The sequence below is a fragment of the Phragmites australis genome, chromosome 5, assembly GCF_958298935.1.
Source record: "Phragmites australis chromosome 5, lpPhrAust1.1, whole genome shotgun sequence".
NCBI classification, from domain to species: domain Eukaryota; kingdom Viridiplantae; phylum Streptophyta; class Magnoliopsida; order Poales; family Poaceae; genus Phragmites; species Phragmites australis.
Window position 1 is genome coordinate 41,050,231 of NC_084925.1, and position 18,719 is coordinate 41,068,949.

Here is an 18,719-nt window from a genome sequence, read left to right on the forward strand (position 1 = left end):
TACTCCTGTGTGTATGATATGCTATTAATGCTCTTGGAATGCCTTTCTCTGGATCTCTGAGTTACAAGATTTTTTGTCTAAGTCTAGAGCTTCGGTCTTGCTCCTTGCTTCCGGCTTGACTTCTCGGAAGGCTTCTCAGACTTGTGTGCTGTATGCTCTAGCTTATTCTGGCCTCTAAAACTTGTGTGTTGTATCCTCTTCTCCGGAGTGCACCCCCCCTTTATATTGTTGGGGGAGGCTTGACGTGCCCAGAAAAGGGGGGCACGAGTTCTCATGAGTCATAAATGAAAAGCAATCATCATGGGGCTGTAGATTGATGTTAGAGGGGGTTAAAAATACGTCTTCGGCCGGTCCTATCGCTCATTACGCCCAACTTTAGCAGGTGCAGGGGGGCCCACCGGGCAGCCACCGAACAACCCCGCATGCCCGCTCGGTCAATGCAGGTCTGGCACAGCAGGGGGGCAGGCGATATGCCTCGAGCCCAGTGACGATATCTCCAAGCCGTTTCTTTTATGGGCCCTGTAGGGTGACGTGCGATGGGACCCGTCGCATTAAATATCCCCACGCCTTCTTGCCTGGCGGTGGCAGGGACTGACGTACTCAGTACGACAGGCGTGGAGGGGAGTGGTTGGAAGTAACAGGCCACGCTCCCTCTTAAATGCAGCATTGAGCCTCTCACCAATTGACACCTCACCGTTGAGCCCTTGTGGGGTCCACCGGCAAGGGGCTGCTCAGGTCCTCGGGGAACTCCGGGTGCTCGGGGACTACTGTTCATAGCCCTGAGCGCCCTCTCCAGGATATGTCTATTCTCGGGTCCTCGGGGAACTCCGGGTACTCGGGGATCACTGTTCATGGCCCCGAGCACCCCTCCCGGAACTGACTCTTCTCGGGTCGTCGGGGAACTCTAGGTACTCGGGGACCTCTGTTCATGGCCCCGAGCACCCCTCCCGAAACTGTGTCTTCTTGGGTCCTCGGGGAACTACGGGTACTTGGGGACCATTGTTCATGGCCCCGAGCACCCCTCCCGGAACTGGGTCTTCTCGGGCCTTGGGGAGATGGTCCCCGAGGGAAGGCGTCACGTGGCATTCTGCTGTTCTGGCATCGGGACTCGGGAACCCCTGGTTCCCATGTCACCGACAAATACCATATGTCATGTGTGGATGACTATGTATATGTATTCACTCGAGTACAAGCAATGTGGGTAGCCTATTACAAGGTGTATATCTGATCTAGTCTAACCTAGGGCTAAAGTCCGAGTTCCTTCTTTATCAAGATCGTGATGCTTGCCTCGAGTAGCCGGAAAAAAAGAACCTCCGGGGGATCTAGGTCCCCGCCTTATATAGGGGTGATGTAGTGCATCCTATCCATCCATAATCGATAGGGAATCCTTCTTGTCGTCCAAGTAGATAAATCTATTATGGATATTAGTCTTCTCGAGTTGGGTAAGCAATCGAGGCCTTCCTAGTATACACCTTCTAGATTCTAGGAGTATTAGATACCGCAAATTCGGTTTCGTAATATCCGGAGTTGTCAAGTATGCACACGACACACCCCGTCCGTATATGGTACAATCCTTATGCGTATACACCACATAGTTAGATATTCAACAGTAGCCCCCTAACTCTACTCAGCAGGAAAGATTTCTGTAAGCGCCTTCTCAAGTACCGTAAAGTCCAAGTTTGGTCGAGTAAGGTAGATCGAACTTATAGTTGAAAGAATCGAAGAAGAAGATGCTCTGCTCCGAGCATCGAGTGGAAACACTTTTTGGTTGAACACCCTGTTGTTATCTGCACTTGAGACTCGATAAGGGTCATTAGTATTGACTTATCGACATCCGTCTCCGAGTAGAGTTAAAAAACCTTTCAAAATTTAAAACAACGTGTATAGGAGCATTTAATTCTCGCAGAATACAGATGGGCTTGCAGAGATTCATACGTCATCATCATTTTAGTGTGTGATGAATACAATGCTTGCTCCTTTTTTGAGGAAATTTGCCCTATTCTTCATCAATGACATATTAATATACAACCCTATATTAGAAACTCATGTGGAGCATATCAGGCAGGTGTTGGGAAGTTAAGGGAGCATCAATTCTATTTGAAGCCATCTACGTGCTCTTAACCAATTGGTGGCATCTAGGTCACATCATTTCAGCTGAGGGTGTGTGTAACACCTTGCGTTTTAGCATTTAGAAAAAATAGTGAAAATTCACTCATGTTTAAAAAAATTCTTAATAATTAAACCAATTTAAAATCCAGGAAATATATATGTGTGTGTATGTATATATTCGTATGTGAATATGTACATGTATATTATTATTGGACTATGAATTCCAAAAGTCACCAAAGTCAATTTCTAAATTTAAACCCTGCATTAAATTGAGTAATTGCATTTTTGCCTTCTCGGTGTCCTTGTTTCTTGTGCAGCGATTTGAATTTGATTGTTTCTCAAATTTGAATCTATTTTAGATCTTTTCGGCTGTTTCCTGATCTAAATGAATATGTGAAAATCGATCTTTGGATCCACGTCCAATTCAAGTCTTGGGATTTCACTCATCCGAACCATCATCTAAATCAAACCCTAGTTGAATCGCTAGATCTTTCTTTAAACCCAAATTCAACTCTAGTTAATAACTTAATTTTAAATTGAATTATCCTAGACCAACTTCCCTTATCCCGAAATCAAATCCTAAATCTCTCAATTCCAAATTCATTCAAATCCTCGTCGATTTCGTATTCGAATGCAATTCAACTCATTCGAGGTATATTCAAATGCTTTCCAGTTCCCTTCGTGAATTCATTTTAGTTCATTTCGAATCTTGTTTCAAGTTCAAATCTCATAATTCAAACCATCATTCCAAAATTATTCCAAATCTAGTTTCAAATTCAAATACATTTATTTGAATTTAACATCCAGATGTTCTCTCTATAAGGTCTTTCCTCACTCTCTGTTCTCTCTCAATCTCTCACTGAGCTCTCTCTCTCTCTCTCGGGCGCCACCTCAAGCATGGCAGCAAAAGGTCCGTCGCCGCCCTCTGCTCTCCCTTTCACACCATGTCCCCTCCCTCTGATCTTCTCATGCGAGCAGCAAAAGCAAACCTGCCCTTCCCTTTTCTCCTTCTTCACAAAGGTCAGGGCAGTTGCACACCCCTCATCTGCTCCTCTCTCTTCACTTCACCTGCAAAAGACCATCTACCCACGCCATACAACATCACAAACACAGCGCCCAAACAAAGCTTCATCTCCCTCTGTTGCACCTGCTCTGCCTGCCCCCACCGCTGGCCGCTCTCTCGCAACCACATCGTCGTGCCGCCCAGCCGAGTGCAGCCACCGCCCAGGACGTTCCCGCACGCCGTCCCGGGCTGCTACGTCTCCCTGCTCGCGGGCACCCGCGGGAGCCATGGTCGACGAGTGAAGATCCCCACCCCTCGCACCATGCTGCCTCACCTCTGGCCATCTCTTGAATCCCTCTGAGCTCCGATGAGCCCCTCTGCTCCCTTCTCCCCTCTGTGTTCTGCACCACCCGCGCGCGCCGTGTTCGGCGCCTCGGTCTTACTCCAGTCGCCCCGCACGTCCTCTAGCGCCGTTGCACCACGCTCACAGCCGCAGCTCCACTCACGCTTCCTCCCGCTGCCGGTCGTGCCCCACCATCGTGCTTGACTCGACCGTCAGCCGCGAGCGCGTGACGCCGCTGCTTGACTGCGAGCAACCGCCCGCGCGACCGTTTGGCCTCCACACCATGCGCGCTGCCACCATGTTCTGCGCTCGGGCACGTCGTCCCATGCGCATCATGCCACACTGTGCCACTAAGCCGACAGCCCCGCTGGCACCAAGCTGCGATGCCGCTCAGCCGTGTGCAGCCACGAGCGCCACGCCATTGCCGTGCGCGTGTAGCCATGCGCGCCGTCCCTCCACACCGCTGCTCGGCCACGCGTAGCCATCCCTCCACGCCGCCACTCGCATGTGCGCCGTCTAGGCTTCTGCTGCCGTCGCCTCTTCTCCCTTGCGCTGACAAGCCACCACCGGTAGGCCTGGCCATTCGGTTTTTGGTGTTTTCGGTGTATGAATAATTCAATTTTCAAATATGCAAACCAAAGATGATGGAAAATACCGTCTAGTTCAGTTTCGGTTTTAAGTTTCGATTTTCGGTTTTCACCAAATTTCAGATCAGGAGGGTTACTCGATGCCGTACGTGAATATCTCCGCTTCTGTCTCGCCTTCTTTCTCATCGCCATCTGCGCGCTTAAGGAGGTGGTCAAGCATCACCGGTGGTGGCTGCAGGACTACGAGAGAGGAAACGAGTTCTACGAGACCCGGTCTGATACTAATCTGAGAGACCTTCACTCTTTATGTGACATGTGGCTAGTCACAATCTCAAAGCGATGTGCTCCTAATTCTATCTCAATCCTGCTAAACGACGTCGTTTCTCCGTTAGAGCCTTACGGCGTGAGTTGAGCGCGGCGGCGAGAGGATTTCCTCGATCGCGTCGCTCACGGCGACGGGAGGATTTCCTCGCTCGCGTCGCTCGTGGCCGGAGGGAGCGCTTCGTCGATCGCGTCGATCGAGTCGCGCGCTGCGGCGGGAGGCAGCAGCATCTCATCTTCGATCGAGTCGAGCGAGCTGCTTCAGCCCATCCTCGCGGCAACAGGAGGCAGCAGCATCTCATGTAACTGTCAGTGGTAGTGTATAAAAGTTTTGTCTAGCTCTTCAGGTTATTTGATTAGCTTGGTGTTAACTCCTAATGAATCAATTACTTATGAGGCCCATCAATGCAACGTGAGGTGTATTTTGGTTGCTGTTCTTGAGCGCTTCGTTGGACCCTTCCCTTTGCACATTTGCTCTGTTGTGATGAATGAATTGGTACTGCTTTGGCGACTGCTTTGTTTCTCTCCAGTTTAACTGCTATACTGTCGTGGGCAGGTGTGCTCGTATGTCACAGCTGCCTATCCATGGCGATGTGGGCGAAAGCTCATGTCCCAATTTTGAGGTTGGTGATGGCGATTTCAACTCTGATGATGATAAATCTGAAAAAGTTGCTCCTGCAAATTTGGAGGTAAGTGATTTATATAAAATGAAGTACTTTGCTATGAACCACGGTAACACTTGATTTGATATATACCTTTGGTGTAGGTTAATGATCAAAATGTTTCTAGTGAACTTGTGCCAAAGGTTGGCTTGACCTTTAATTCAGAGGATGATGCATACAAGTTCTATAATGCATATGCCAGAAAGATCGGGTTCAGTATTAGGAAGAGCCATACTAAACATCGTGTAGATGGCACATTATCTTCCAAGTACTTTGTTTGCAGTAACGAAGGTCAGAAGAACACTAGTCAGATATATCAACCAAAGAAAGAACGTGCTACAACAAGGTCATCTTGTAATGCTCGTGTTCATTTCTATATTTCCCGGGATGGTATTTGGATGATGCAAAAAGTCTTCTTTGCTCATAATCACAGTTTTGTCAGTCCAAACAAGGCACATATGCTTAGATCACAACGACGTATGTCAAATGCCGATGAACATATCATTAGCAAGATGCGTGAAGCAGGAGTTAGGCCAACTGAAATATATGATTTTTTTCAACGGTGGTCCGGTAGAGCAGAGAATGTGAATTTCTTAAAAATGGATTGCAATAACTTCATCGGTCGTGAGCGCAAAAAATACTTGGAAACACAAGATGCACAAACCCTATTGGAATACCTGGAGAATAAACAAGCTGAAGATCCTTCTTTTTACTATGCCGTGGAATTAGATAAAGAGGATGGTCGAATATCTAATTTCTTTTGGGCCGATGGTCATGCAATTATAGATTATGCTTGTTTCGGGGATGTCATGTGCGTTGACACTACATTTCAAACAAATAAGTCTGAGATGCCATTTGCTCCAATTCTTGGAACAAATCATCACAGGCAGACTATTGTTTTTGGAGCTGCACTGTTATTCAATGAAAGTGCCGAGTCGTTCATTTGGCTATTTAGTACCTTTTTGAAAGTAATGTCTGGGAAGCAACCTGAAACAATTTTCACAGATCAATGTGCTGCAATGGCAAAAGCAATTAAGATTGTATTACCAAACTCAAGCCACCGTCTTTGCCTGTGGCACATATACCAGAATGCTGCAAAACATCTCAGTCATGTAATCTCCAACAATCATGATTTTCTCAAGGACTTTAAGAGTTGCATATATGAAGAAAGATCAGTTGCACATTTTAACATGAAGTGGCAAGAGTTATTGACTACTTACAACCTTGAAAATAATTCATGGTTGGAAAATTTATATGCATTGCATGAGAAATGGGCCACTGTCTACCGCCATGATTCATTTTGTGCAGACATGACATCCACTCAAAGGAGTGAAGGTATGAATAATGTGTTCAAGAAAACTTTTCGTAGGAAACTTTCCATTTCAGAACTCTTGGTAGAATATGATAAGTGTGCTGCACGTCTCCGTGGAAATGAGTTATATGAAGACTACAAATCACGGAATTCAGATCCGGTTCTTTGTATTAGTAACTTGCCTTTGTTGAAGACGGCTGCTGAATCATATACAAGAAATATGTATACTATTTTTGAGGAGGAATTTAAAAAGCAATTTGTTCTATCATGCACATTGCAAAATAGTGAAGGGACAACAAGCACGTACAAGATAATGTCTATGGATCGAAGCGAGGATGAAGCTACAGTTATATTTAATTCAGATGATATGCAAGTGTTGTGTTCTTGCAAGAAGTACAATTGTTTTGGTATGTGCATCTGTTGGAGAAGTTCCCAAATCTAATTATATTTATTTATCTCTTATAGTTTTTTAACTATGCAGGTATGTTATGCAAGCATGTACTAAAAGTCTTCAACCACAACGATATTATCACTTTGCCTCCTGGGTACATATCGAGCAGATGGACAAAGTACGCAAAAAGAGGGATTTTTTCTTGTCACAAACAATGTCAGAGTGATAATTTATCATCTCAGAGTGCACTTCTATCTCGAAAAATGATATCGGTTGCATTAAAATGTGCGGTTTCGAAAAAGGTTCTTCAACATTTGGATGATGGTTTTGATAAGTTGACTGTAGAAGTCGAAAATTTATTGAGCCAGGTAAACTTGAATGAAAAAGAAGCTCCACAATATTTTCTGGAGTGTACAAAAGAGGTTGCTGAAGCGCGCATATCATTTAAAGTGCCTCCACATAAAGGAGGTCCGACCCTTAAAAGAAAGAAAAATGTACTCGAAGGTGGAAAGAAAAATGCTGCTAAAAACACAAGAAAGAAAGGTATGTATGCTTAATTGTTTGGCATATTCCATCTTCTGCTATGTCCAATTGATTTCCTTCACATGTATACAGCAGAGGATCCAAGGCAATCATCAAACAAAAATTTATCTGGAACTTCACAGCAATCTGAATTGGTTCAGGGACCATTCAACTCAAATGCTACTGCTACTGCTGCTCCACTAATGATAAATAATATGATGCCATTTGGAGATAATTCTATGATGTTTGTTCCACCAATCGGAGGAGAATTTACAAATCTCTTACTTCAAGCTCAACATGAAGTGCCCGCTTCTCGACGCTTACATTTTGATGAATGAAATGGTCCCTGCACTTTGCAGCTCGATGGAAGCAAGGAGCTTTGTGTGCTGGTTCATTGCTAAAGCTACATGGTCAAATTATTTTAGCATCTTTGCTTGTACCCTTTTTCGTTTTTGGTTATTGTAAACTGCTAGCAGACGTTTCCTTTATGTTCTATATGCTAAGTACGAGACAACTATCTTTACTTATACATTAAAAAACAAATCTTCAGTTATACAGAATTTGTTACAATGGGCATAGTGCTCCTCAAAGGCACCTCCAGTTTTCACATTTCAAATGGCAACAAAACCTGCTGTATTAAGGCAGGCAAGAAACATATCTGACAACTGAAAATCAACCCATTTTGAACTAGGCCCTACACCATCATGTACATTTTGAAGATCTGCCACAACGTTCTTGTGTATACCCCACTGGTGTAGCTCAAGAACAGCAACCAAAATACACCTCACATTGCATTGATAGGCGTCACAAGTAATTGATTCATTAGGAGTTAGCACCAAGCTAATCAAATAACCTGAAGAGCTAGACAAAACTTTTAGACACTACCACTGACAGTTACATGAGATGCTGCTGCCTCCTGTGGCCGCGAGGATGGGCTGAAGCAGCTCGCTCGACTCGATCGAAGATGAGATGCTGCTGCCTCCCGCCGCAGCGCGCGACTCGATCGACGCGATCGACGAAGCGCTCCCTCCGGCCACGAGCGAGGAAATCCTCCCGTCGCCGTGAGCGACGCGATCGACACGATCGAGGAAATCCTCTCGCCGCCGCGCTCAACTCACGCCGTAAGGCTCTAACGGAGAAACGACGTCGTTTAGTAGGATTGAGATAGAATTAGGAGCACATCGCTTTGAGATTGTGACTAGCCACATGTCACATAAAGAGTGAAGGTCTCTCAGATTAGTATCAGACCGGGTCTCGTAGAATTCGTTTCCCAGGACTACATCCTCAGTGTGCTGGCCATGGTCATGCCCTTCTTCCTCAGCTCCTTCTTCACCATCAACATGTGTGTGGGCTGGGCGGGCAATGTTTGACACTCTGGCAGCGGGCGACATCCGACGCTATAGTGACGGGAGGCGTTCGGCGTTCTAGCGGGGGCAGCTAGGCGCTAGGGGTGCCTGGGTGGTGGTGGCTTGGCATCATGGCATGCTAGCGACGGCAGGGCAGGGTGGGGAGCGGGGGACTCGAGCATGGCTAGGGTTGGGTAGGGGGACTGGGTGCGGAGAGTCTAGGCCTTAGGAGCTAAGGGTGCGGTGCGTGGGAGTGGGCCGCTTGCCCACATTGTTGCTTGGGCCATCAGAGGACTCGGCCAGTCGCCAATCAGGGGAGATGGGAGTCTGTCTTCATATTCTTTGGTTTTTAGCATATGGCAACCGAACCAAAAACGGACCACCGAATAGCAATAAAACAAAAACCGAACCGACCACCGAACACCAAAAAAGCCAACAATTTTGATGACTCGGGTACGGTTCGGTTCTTCGGTTCTGGTGTTTTTTTTTTTTGCCTAGGACTAACCACCGGTGAGCCCCACCGGGCTCCACAGGGTCGTGCCAATCTGGCTTCTCCTTCCCTCGGGCCATCTCCCTTCCAGCGCCCTTCCTCCTCTGCTCGGTCGTGGAGTCTATCGTCGGTGAACCCCCTTCCTCAGCCAGCCTCCTTTCACCCCTACCCCGGCCTTCCTCTTCGCCGCCCGGCCACCCAAATCCGATTCTCTCGCACCACTGGTTGCTCGGCCAGGATTTGCCGCTAGCAAACCTCCTCTCCCTGGTCAGTCTTCCACTCTCTCTCATTCCCTCAGGCCATCTCTCCCTTACGGCACCTCCCTATCTCCCTCCCTCTGTGAGTCGCACGCACGGAGCTACCACCTGCCTTATCCCTCTGCTCTCTCCTCCCCTCACTACCCTGTTGGCCTTCTGCTCAGTCCAGCTTCTCCACTGGCCTTAGTCCAGCGTGGACCGGCCACCTGAGCCGACCTTAGTCCATCGAGGCCACCAACTCGATGCACCAAGGACCCCCTCACAAACCTCCCTCCAGTTCACAAATCCGCAGAACAAGTCCACAAGAATAGTGTCCATTTTCTTTTTCCAGGAATTTCTTTTTTCAGCAAATCTTACGATGGCCATATATTCTTTGTTTCAACTCCGATTTTGGCGATTCTTTCGCCGATATTCCTCTAAAATTATAATCTACCTCCCTGCCAAATATTGTAATTCTTGGCACTCTTGTAATTTTCTCGTTTGGTATTTTTTTTTTCTTGTCGTCGCGTTAACCTAGAAATAGATTTTGTCTTTAGTAAATAAAATTTGTTATAATCATAATTTAGTTACATATGTTAACCTAGCTTAAGTGTAGGTTTAATCCTTCTGTTAATTAAAGAATAGCTTTTAGAATAACTAAACAATCAATCTTTTAATTAAATGTTTAGAAAAAGATTGTTATTTCATGCTATAATCTATAGATTTTGATATTAGTATAATTAATATAACAAGTTAACCAGTGTAGCTGCTTCGGTAATAAATACTAGTCATTAAAATATAATAGAATAATTTAACGTTAGTAATTAATTAATTACCCTTTTGATAAGCAATAATTAGATTTAAAGAATTGTTTAGACCTAGTTAATTAATTACATGAATGTGTTACAATAGCAATAGTTTATAGCTTAATTAGAGTGACAATTAAGTAACACTAGGTAATTAAGAATAGATACTAGATAACCATGATTTAGTACTATAGATTAGAATATTTAATCTGACACTTAAACATATATAATCACCTAGAGTTATACTTACGTATATATATACATGCTCACATACATATAGACATAAGTATCACACATACGTATATGTCTATACACCTGCACTCACCTACACGTAGAAGCCCTAATTATCGCTTTCCGGCAGTTAAGCTAATAGACGCTCACATAGTTGATCGTGACTTGATTAGGCTTTCTCTTAAGTTAATAGAACAACTAAGTTAATAATTTGATCTAGTTTTTCTAGATAACCCTGCTAGACTTTGTATATTAGTTTCGAGTAGCTAAGAGTTGTCGATCGTCTTCCTGCTATGTTACCTTTTTGTCATTTTCTTAGTCGTTCTTCTTTCGCTTTGAGTTCCTTTGGTTTTGTTCTAGTGATTCATTGCTTAGTCACTGTGTGCTTTTCATCGTTAATCCTGCGTAGGCTCGAAACCAAGAATCTAAGCCAGGGCACGAGGAAGGAACTGGAGGCGAGGACCAATGATGAAGAACCCGGGAGACTCGAACGATAAGACCAATCAAGAATTGACCTTTGTCGAGGCAAGTCCTAACTCCTTGATCATATTGATCCCATGTTTACAATATAATAATATGATGAATTAAAACATAACATTTATACATGCAAGCTATATAATGGTTTCTTTTTAAATGCTGGTATTAGTTATAACTCATTTACCAAACCAAACTACCATCACTACTTGCAATACTCAAATAGCAACCCTAGAATGCTCCCAATACCTGATATAATAATATTGGATGAAACTTTGCTAACTAGTATGCTTAGGACTTGTTACTCTATTTTTTTGGGAGACGCTTTATCTCTCTTCAGAGAGTACTTAAACACTTATTATTATGATCACTTGCTTTGTAAATGAGTGAAATGTGTTGAGGTGGTTGACGATGTGGGTGGTGGAAAATGGTGCAGTGTTAAGAAAACCCTGAAAACCGGTTTGACAGGGGTGAGCAGGGTAGTCCTCTATGAGTTGGAGGCTATCCCATGCGGGTATTCCTTTGGGAAAGGATGACTCCTAGTAAGCAAGTCTCCAGGGAAGGATTACTGATGAGAAGATGTTTGGCCCGATCGTATAAGGGCTGAATCATTGAGCTATTATGCTAAACCATCCCGTGCAACCATCCATCCTGAAAGGGCGGGACTTGCTCCCACACCCCATTAGCTGAGCTTGGTACCCACCCTGGAGGTAGGGGTGCAATGGGAACTTAGGAAAAGACTCGCTACCGTGTACAGTACGAGGGCTGGCTAGTGACATTGCAATGGTCATCGAGCCACAATTAATCAAATGCTCCAGACCTCTATTTTTCCCGTGGGTGGATCACGTAGCAACATGTTGGATGGGTACGGGATCTCAGTATGATTTGTTCTTCCACTTGTAACGGTTAGAGACTAAGCATATAGTGTGTGTACAGTGTACAACCTCTGCAGAGTGTGAACCTATTCGAATAGACGTGTTCGTGGTCATGGAAATGCAAAGTTACAGATTCATAATGATTAGTTTTGTGGTGTTCGAACCCCTTGATATGTGAGTGGGTAGTGTGCCCGTGTTTTGGAGAAATCCAGTTGTATTCTATTGAAATTTGTTGGACTAGGCGTCAACCAGCTAAAAGATGAGAACTGTAGGGGAACGAATAGCTTTCCCCTAGTGCTAATAACTCTTCTCAATCAAACATGTCTTTTGTTTAACTGGTTTAAACTAAATGTTACACCTTAATTCACATAGCATATAAAATTGGTTTTGCGCCCAAACTATAGTCGTATAGCTTTATCCTTGGTTACCTCCCTTATGCATCTACTCAACCTCTTGAAATATTATTATGACTTGTTGAGTATCTTTCGTACTCAGTCTTGCTGCTTTCAGATTGTTGAGATGGAGATCAATCTCGACCCAGATGAAATTAAATAGAAGAAGTCTAAGGTCGCATCCGCACCTAAGTTGCATGTGGTATTGGGTTGTTAAACTTTGTGCCGCTTCATTCTGTTGTAGGCTCTTTTATCTGGCTAGTCTGTCATCCTAGTCCACAAGATCATCAAACTTCTTTCAAGTAATTATTTTATTCAATGTATGTATTTAATATCATTCTGTTGAATTCTATGCATATTAGCTACTGAATCCAAGGACTGATACAGGAGGCACAAGGGAACTTGAGGTCGGGGTCCTTACAATGTGTCTACTAATCCAAGTAAAATAGAAGCAATGCTCAATTGAACTCCACCCACTAATGTTATCGAGTTGAGGGAATTTTTAGGCCTCACGGGCTATTATAGGAAATTTGTGAAAAAAATATGGGATAATTTCAAAGCCTTTAACCAATTCACTAAAGAAGAAGCATTTTCAGTGGAATGAAGAAGCTCGAGTAGCATTTTCTCAGCTGAAACAAGCTATGATCAGTACACCTGTGCTCTCATTGCCTGACTTTACTGTGATTCTGGGAATGGAGCTGTGCTCATGCAGCGTGGGAAACCAATAGCATTTTTTGAGCAAAGCTTTGGGACCAGTGCATAAAGCATCTGTCAATATATGACAAGAACTTCTTAGCCCTGATTATGGCGGTAGAGCGTTGGAGATCTTATTTGCAAAGGAAAGAATTTATTATTAAGATGATCATTGAAGTCTATGTTATTTGATAGAACAAAATCTTCAGTCTGATATGCAAAAGAAGGCAATGACTAAGGTTATGGGACTCCAATTCAAAATTCTATTAAAAAAGAGCTTAGAAAATTATGTTGTTGATGCTCTATCTAGAATGGGGCATCTACTAACCTTATAAGTTGTGTATGCAATTTCTCATGTTTGGCTTCAAGAGGTTGTAAACTCTTATGTCACAGACCCAAAAGCTCAAGAACTCCTGGCACAGTTGGTTGTTGCTAGTCCTGATGAATATGGTTATTCTTTGCATCAACGAATCATTAGGCATGACAATCAAATTTGGATTGAAGACAATTCTTCTCTAAAGACCAAATTGATTGCTGCTATGCACTCTAGTCCTATTGGTGGTCATTCAGGAACTAAGGCAACCTATCATAGAATGAAGAAGATGTTCTTGTGCAAGAGGCTTAAGCTAGATGTGCAAAGATTCATCAAACAATGCCAGGTTTGTCAGCAACCTAAGCATGAACATACTCATCCTACTGGCTTGTTACAACCACTGCCAGAGCCTGACAAGATATTGTCATGGATTTTGTGGAAGGTTTACCAAAATATGAGGGTGATGAGGTCATTTTAGTGGTTGTGGATGGTTTCACCAAATATGCCAATTTCATTCCAGTTCAGCACCCTTTCACAGCCCCTCAAATTGCTAAACTTTTTCTAGACAATGTGGTCAAGTTACACGGGGTGCCTCAATGAATAGTGTTTGACAGAGATAAGGTTTCTATCAGTTTGGCGTGAGCGGTTTAGACTCAAGGATTGTTTATCACCCGCAAACTGACAGCCAAACGGAGATGGTGAACCAATGTTTGGAAATGTATCTTTGTTGTGATGTGAATGACTACCCAAAATAGTGGAAATCTTGTCTTCCTTTAGCTGAATTTTGGTACAACTCATCTTTCCATTCATCATTGGGTTGTTCTCCCTTCAGAGTTGTATATGGGCATGATCCAAGGATTGGTGCAGTACCTGACCAAATGTCAGTAGTTGAATTCTTACAAGAAAGAGTAGCACATCAACATGCCTTGAAGGAACATTTGGCTGCTGCTCAGAACCGAATGAAGCTTCAAGTTGACCGTAAGAGGATAGATCATGTATTTTAGGTGGTGGAGTTGCATGCCAAGGAGGTTGAGCCTGAGGAGATTCTGGAACGCAGGCTTATGAAGAAGGGCAATATTGCAATCCCGCGGGTACTAATCAAATGGACTTCGTTGCCAGTCGATGCTGCTACCTAGGAGGATTTCTACGTGATCCGCCAGTGCTTCTGTCGGTGACATGGGAACCAGGGGTCCCCGAGTCCCGAGGCCAGGACAGCAGAATGCCACGTGGCATCTTCCCTCGGGGACTATCTCTCCGAGGCCCAAGAAGACCCAGTTCTGGGAGGGGGCGCTCAGGGCCATGAACAGTGGCCCCCGAGTTCCCCGAGGACCCGAGAAGACACAGTTCCGGGAGAGGACGCTCGGGGCCATGCACAGTGGTCCCCGAGTACCCGTAGTTCCCCAAGGACCTAAGAAGTACAACTTCCGAGAGAGGACGCTAGGGGCCATGAACAGTGATCCCCGAGCACCTGCAGTTCCCCAAGGATCCGAGCAGAGACATATCCAGGAGAGGGCGCTTGGGGCCATGAACAGTGGTCCCCGAGCACCCACAGTTCCCCGATGACCTAAGAAGCCCCTTGCCGGTGGACCCCACAAAGGCTCAACGGTGAGGTGTCAATCGGTGGAAGGTTCGATGCTGCATTTAAGAGGGAGTATGACCTGTCACTTCCAACCACTCCCCCACACGTCTGCCGTACTGAGTACGCTAGCCCCTGCCACCGTCTGGCAGGGGCGTGGGGTCATTTAATGCGACGGGTCCCATCGCACATCACCCTGTGGGGCCCATGAAGGAAACGGCGGGGAGATGTTGTCCCTGGGCTCGAGGCATATCGCCTGTCCCCTTGCTGTGTCAGGCCAGCTCTGATCGAGCGGGCAAGCGGGGTTGTTCGGCAGCTGCCCGATGGGCCCCCACTGCGCCGGCTAAAAGTAGGCGTAATAGGCGACAAGACCGGTCGAGGGAGGATTTTTCACCCCTGTAACATCAAGCTGCAGCCCCATGATAGTTGCTTTCCATTTATGGCTCATGAAAACTCGTGCCCTCCTTTCTGAGCACGCCAAGCCTCCCCAGCAATATAAAAGGGGAGGTGCACCCCGGAGAAGAACAGATCGAAGACACACAAGTACGATAGATCCAACAGCCGAACCAAAGCTAACAAGTCTTAGAAGATCACCAAAGCTCAAGCATGAGTCTGAGAAGCCGAGCGAGGGTTCACCAAGACCGAAGCTCTAGACTTAGACAGAAAAACTTGTAACATAAGAGATCCACAGAGAGGCATTCTCAGAGCATTAATAGCATATACACAGGAGTAGGGTATTACGCTCCGTGCGGCTTGAACCTGTCTAAAATCCCTCGAGCATTTACTCCCACAAGCAATCGATCATCTGCCCCGCCTACATCTCATATACTCGCATTTAATTCACGTACGAGGTAGATTCAGAATCATCCCCCCGGTCGAATCTCAAAGGGGGTCCCTCAGGATCCCCGCTTGAGGAGTTCATCCTCCGACAGCTTCCCTCATGGCATTGCTTGGGGACAAGCAACGTCTGAAGAGGGGGAGGTGTCATGACAGCAAGAAACTAACACGAGATCAGAAGAAGCAGAGTGTGCTAGCATGTATTCAAAACAAGCGGTGACATTGGCGAGTTGTGAGCGGATGAGCTAGTGTGAATGGGGCCATGAGGTAAGAGGTGTGGCTGTCGGGGTTTATAACCCAGCCATGTAACCTGAGACAAATTGAGAAAGAAAAGTAGGAACACAATTGCTCCAAGTTCTTCTTCTCCCTCAAGTTTCCTTCATTCCTAAGATGTTTATCTAGCTCACGTCGATCATCGCTGGTGGCCACATGTATTACATAGCCTCACAGGGCATGGTCATTCACAGGTGGACGCCACAGGTGGAGATCCCGCACCACCATGTCATGGGGTGGTTCATGACGCACTGCGGCTAGAACTCAATACTCAAGGCAGCGGCCCCCAGCGTAGCACTCCTCACGTGGTCGATTGAAGTGAAGCCAACTAGTTCATGAACTTAGAAATTTGAACAAGAAGGATTAAACTGAGATTTAATTTGAGTCCCAATATGAAAATAAATCGCATAAGGGACAATGTTGAACTCTATTTGTCATTGGTGATCATGTTCCATGTAATGCTTTACACAATTGTATATATTATGTAAAAAATATAGCTTCATCCAAAATAAGAAATTATATCTGTACTGATGCAATATGATCTAACTAAAATTCAAGTTACTCTTGTGGGGTATTCGCATTTTTCCTCTATTATTAGTGCTGGTTACATTGGTGTAGTTAAGCTAATAATAGCTAAAGGAAGGCTAGATAGGAAATAAATAGGAGCCATTGGATTGGTTTACTCTTAGGTAATGTTTGAAATGAGGTTTTAGGATCCATATCCCTAGGTGTTGGAGGAATGGTACCACGTGACCTCCCCGACTTCGATCACAATGGTCAAATCCTAAAAATCGAAACAGCAAGGCTAACATTAAGGTAGGGATATTTTCCTTCATGCTCTTCAGAAGTTAGGTTCGAGAAGGCATGGCTTCACCCAAGGGACGGATTTTAAAGGCGAGGCCCAAAGGCTGAAGGGGCGCAATGAGGTCTGATGGATGAAGGGTGCAGCGAAGCCCTAACACCGAAAGGCGGTGACACAAGGATCTTCGTGACATAGAGCGAAGGCTCACTTAAAAATGAGCCCACAAGTCAGCTGGAACCCAATCAGGAAACGGCCGGAGGGAGATCGCCAGTAACCTCTACGGAGGATCCAGTGCAAGTCCCTCTAGGATACATGTCAGAATTTGGTTGCTTAGAGTAATGTAGGTAGACAATGATTATAATATCCCTAGTATATTCTAGGATATTCCCTAATGTTAGAATGAATATTCATTTGGATAAGGAGTAGAAATATAATGACAACATGAGTGGTTGAGGTGTGTCTATAAATATCCTCACTCGTCTAAAGTAATAATAAGAAATAAACAGTTATTACTCCAACCGTTACGATACTATTCACCGTATTGCGATCAGGATATCAATACTATGATTTAAAAACTTGAACTAAATTCTAAAAGTTTCTAGAGCCCTTAAGCGACTGATTTACACGGGAAAAAGATATGCTTTTTATATTATTTTGGTATATTTTTTTAGAGAATTTCGATAGATGTATAAAGAGCCAAATCTGGTATGTGCTAATCTGGTCCAAAATGGCAAGATAACAAGGCCCAGCCCAATTACAGCTTAGGTCCTTTGATCCTCTGCTGTATCGCAGATGATATGTCCCGCTACGGCGGACACAAGCTCTATCGTCAGAACCCTAGCCGCCAGGGAACAAATACCCACAGCCAACTTCCCAGTTTACACGATTTGTAGTCCGCTCTATGAGATCATAAATTTGGGCGATTATATTGCTTGTTTCTCTTCAATCTGTGTTGCATGAATCCTTCTATCAAACTTTGCGTTGGAGCTTTGAGTCGCTGCTGCTTTAGTCTTACTTGCTAGTTCTTGTTGGAAAGCAAGAAGTGCATTCTTTCGCTTGATCTGCTTATACATCCTTGTGCCTTTGTTGATTTGATTGTTTTGGCTAGCCTGCACCATTAGCCCCCTGCTCTGTTGAGGTTGGATGCAGGGAAAACTGCGAGAAAAGGGTATCTATGGGTGCAAGATTCATGGACTGGGCAGGGGCTTTGTACTTCTGGGGAAGCCAGCGATTTTCCCCAGGATCATATCTTCTGTCTACAAATCATCTGACTGCTGTTTCCTCTGATGTATTACTCGCTCAGATATGTTTGCTGCCTTCAGATCATTTTATTGAGTACAACATGCTTTGACTTCTGTTTAGAAGCGAGATGAGGAGACTGAAACATCTGAAAGTTTTCATGTGGATAACACATATATGGTCTTCAAAATTCTCTGATCGCTTCATGTTCGAACCTTCTTCCTTTCTTCCTTCTGTCAAGTCACATTCTTTCATGTGTAGTTAGCTGTTGTTCAAGAATCAACGAGGTAGTTGTGAAGTAAAATGAGGAAGTTGTACCATCTGAAACTTTACTGTTGATAATTCCTGGATGGTCTTCAAAGTTCTCTGATTGCTTCCTCTATCTACCTTCTCTTATTCATTGATGCTTATCTGGTCCATTTTGTATTCGATAACTATTCTTTCGCCTTTTAACTATACTATTGGAATAATTGGTGGTGAGTCATAGAGAAGCAAAATGAGGAGGTGATGAGATCTGAAGTATCTGATGTTGATACATCCATTCATGGTCTTCAAAGTTCTCTGATTGCTTCCTCTACCTACGTGCTACATTGACTAATCCAAGTCACACTTAATTATGTCCATCTTTTTTTTTTTTTTTGTGTGTGTGGTGCTATAGATTTACAGTATTTGTTAATTATGATTGAGCATCGAAGTGTTTAAGATGTCAAGAAGCAAAATGAGGAGTTCATATGGTCTGAAGTATCTGATGTTGATACATCCATTAATGGTCTTCAAAGTTCTCTGATTGCTTCCTCTACCTATGTGCTACATTGGCTAATTCAAATCACACTTAATTATGTCCATCTTTGTATTCATTTTTTTTTGTGGTGCTATATATTTACAG

The 18,719-nt window shown here is 44.4% G+C and overlaps 1 protein-coding gene and 4 non-coding genes across 5 annotated transcripts; all 5 read left to right on the forward strand.

Moving 5' to 3' along the window:
- The first annotated feature begins 4,904 nt into the window (after nucleotides 1–4,904).
- Nucleotides 4,905–7,781, forward strand: LOC133918067 (protein FAR1-RELATED SEQUENCE 5-like). The gene is made up of 4 exons (XM_062361830.1): nucleotides 4,905–5,052; nucleotides 5,130–6,744; nucleotides 6,819–7,271; nucleotides 7,347–7,781. Exons 1-4 carry the CDS (start codon nucleotides 4,930–4,932, stop codon nucleotides 7,586–7,588), a joined length of 2,433 nt encoding a protein of 810 aa, XP_062217814.1. The 5' UTR covers nucleotides 4,905–4,929; the 3' UTR covers nucleotides 7,589–7,781.
- Nucleotides 7,782–17,957: 10,176 nt separating this feature from the next.
- LOC133920249 (small nucleolar RNA R160) lies at nucleotides 17,958–18,036 on the forward strand. The gene has a single exon (XR_009910063.1). It is a non-coding gene; the product is annotated as a small nucleolar RNA R160 (small nucleolar RNA).
- A 94-nt stretch (nucleotides 18,037–18,130) lies between these two features.
- Nucleotides 18,131–18,208, forward strand: LOC133920252 (small nucleolar RNA R160). The gene has a single exon (XR_009910066.1). It is a non-coding gene; the product is annotated as a small nucleolar RNA R160 (small nucleolar RNA).
- Nucleotides 18,209–18,323: 115 nt separating this feature from the next.
- LOC133920237 (small nucleolar RNA R160) lies at nucleotides 18,324–18,403 on the forward strand. Its single transcript, XR_009910051.1, has one exon. It is a non-coding gene; the product is annotated as a small nucleolar RNA R160 (small nucleolar RNA).
- A 142-nt stretch (nucleotides 18,404–18,545) lies between these two features.
- LOC133920242 (small nucleolar RNA R160) lies at nucleotides 18,546–18,625 on the forward strand. Its single transcript, XR_009910056.1, has one exon. It is a non-coding gene; the product is annotated as a small nucleolar RNA R160 (small nucleolar RNA).
- Nucleotides 18,626–18,719: the final 94 nt, after the last annotated feature.

Coding starts and splice junctions, on each gene's coding strand:
- LOC133918067 (XM_062361830.1), top strand. CDS start 4,930: ATGTCACAGCTGCCTATCCATGGCGATGTGGGCGAAAGCTCATGTCCC. Junction 5,053..5,129: donor TTGCTCCTGCAAATTTGGAG/GTAAGTGATTTA, acceptor CCTTTGGTGTAG/GTTAATGATCAAAATGTTTC. Junction 7,272..7,346: donor TAAAAACACAAGAAAGAAAG/GTATGTATGCTT, acceptor TGTATACAGCAG/AGGATCCAAGGCAATCATCA.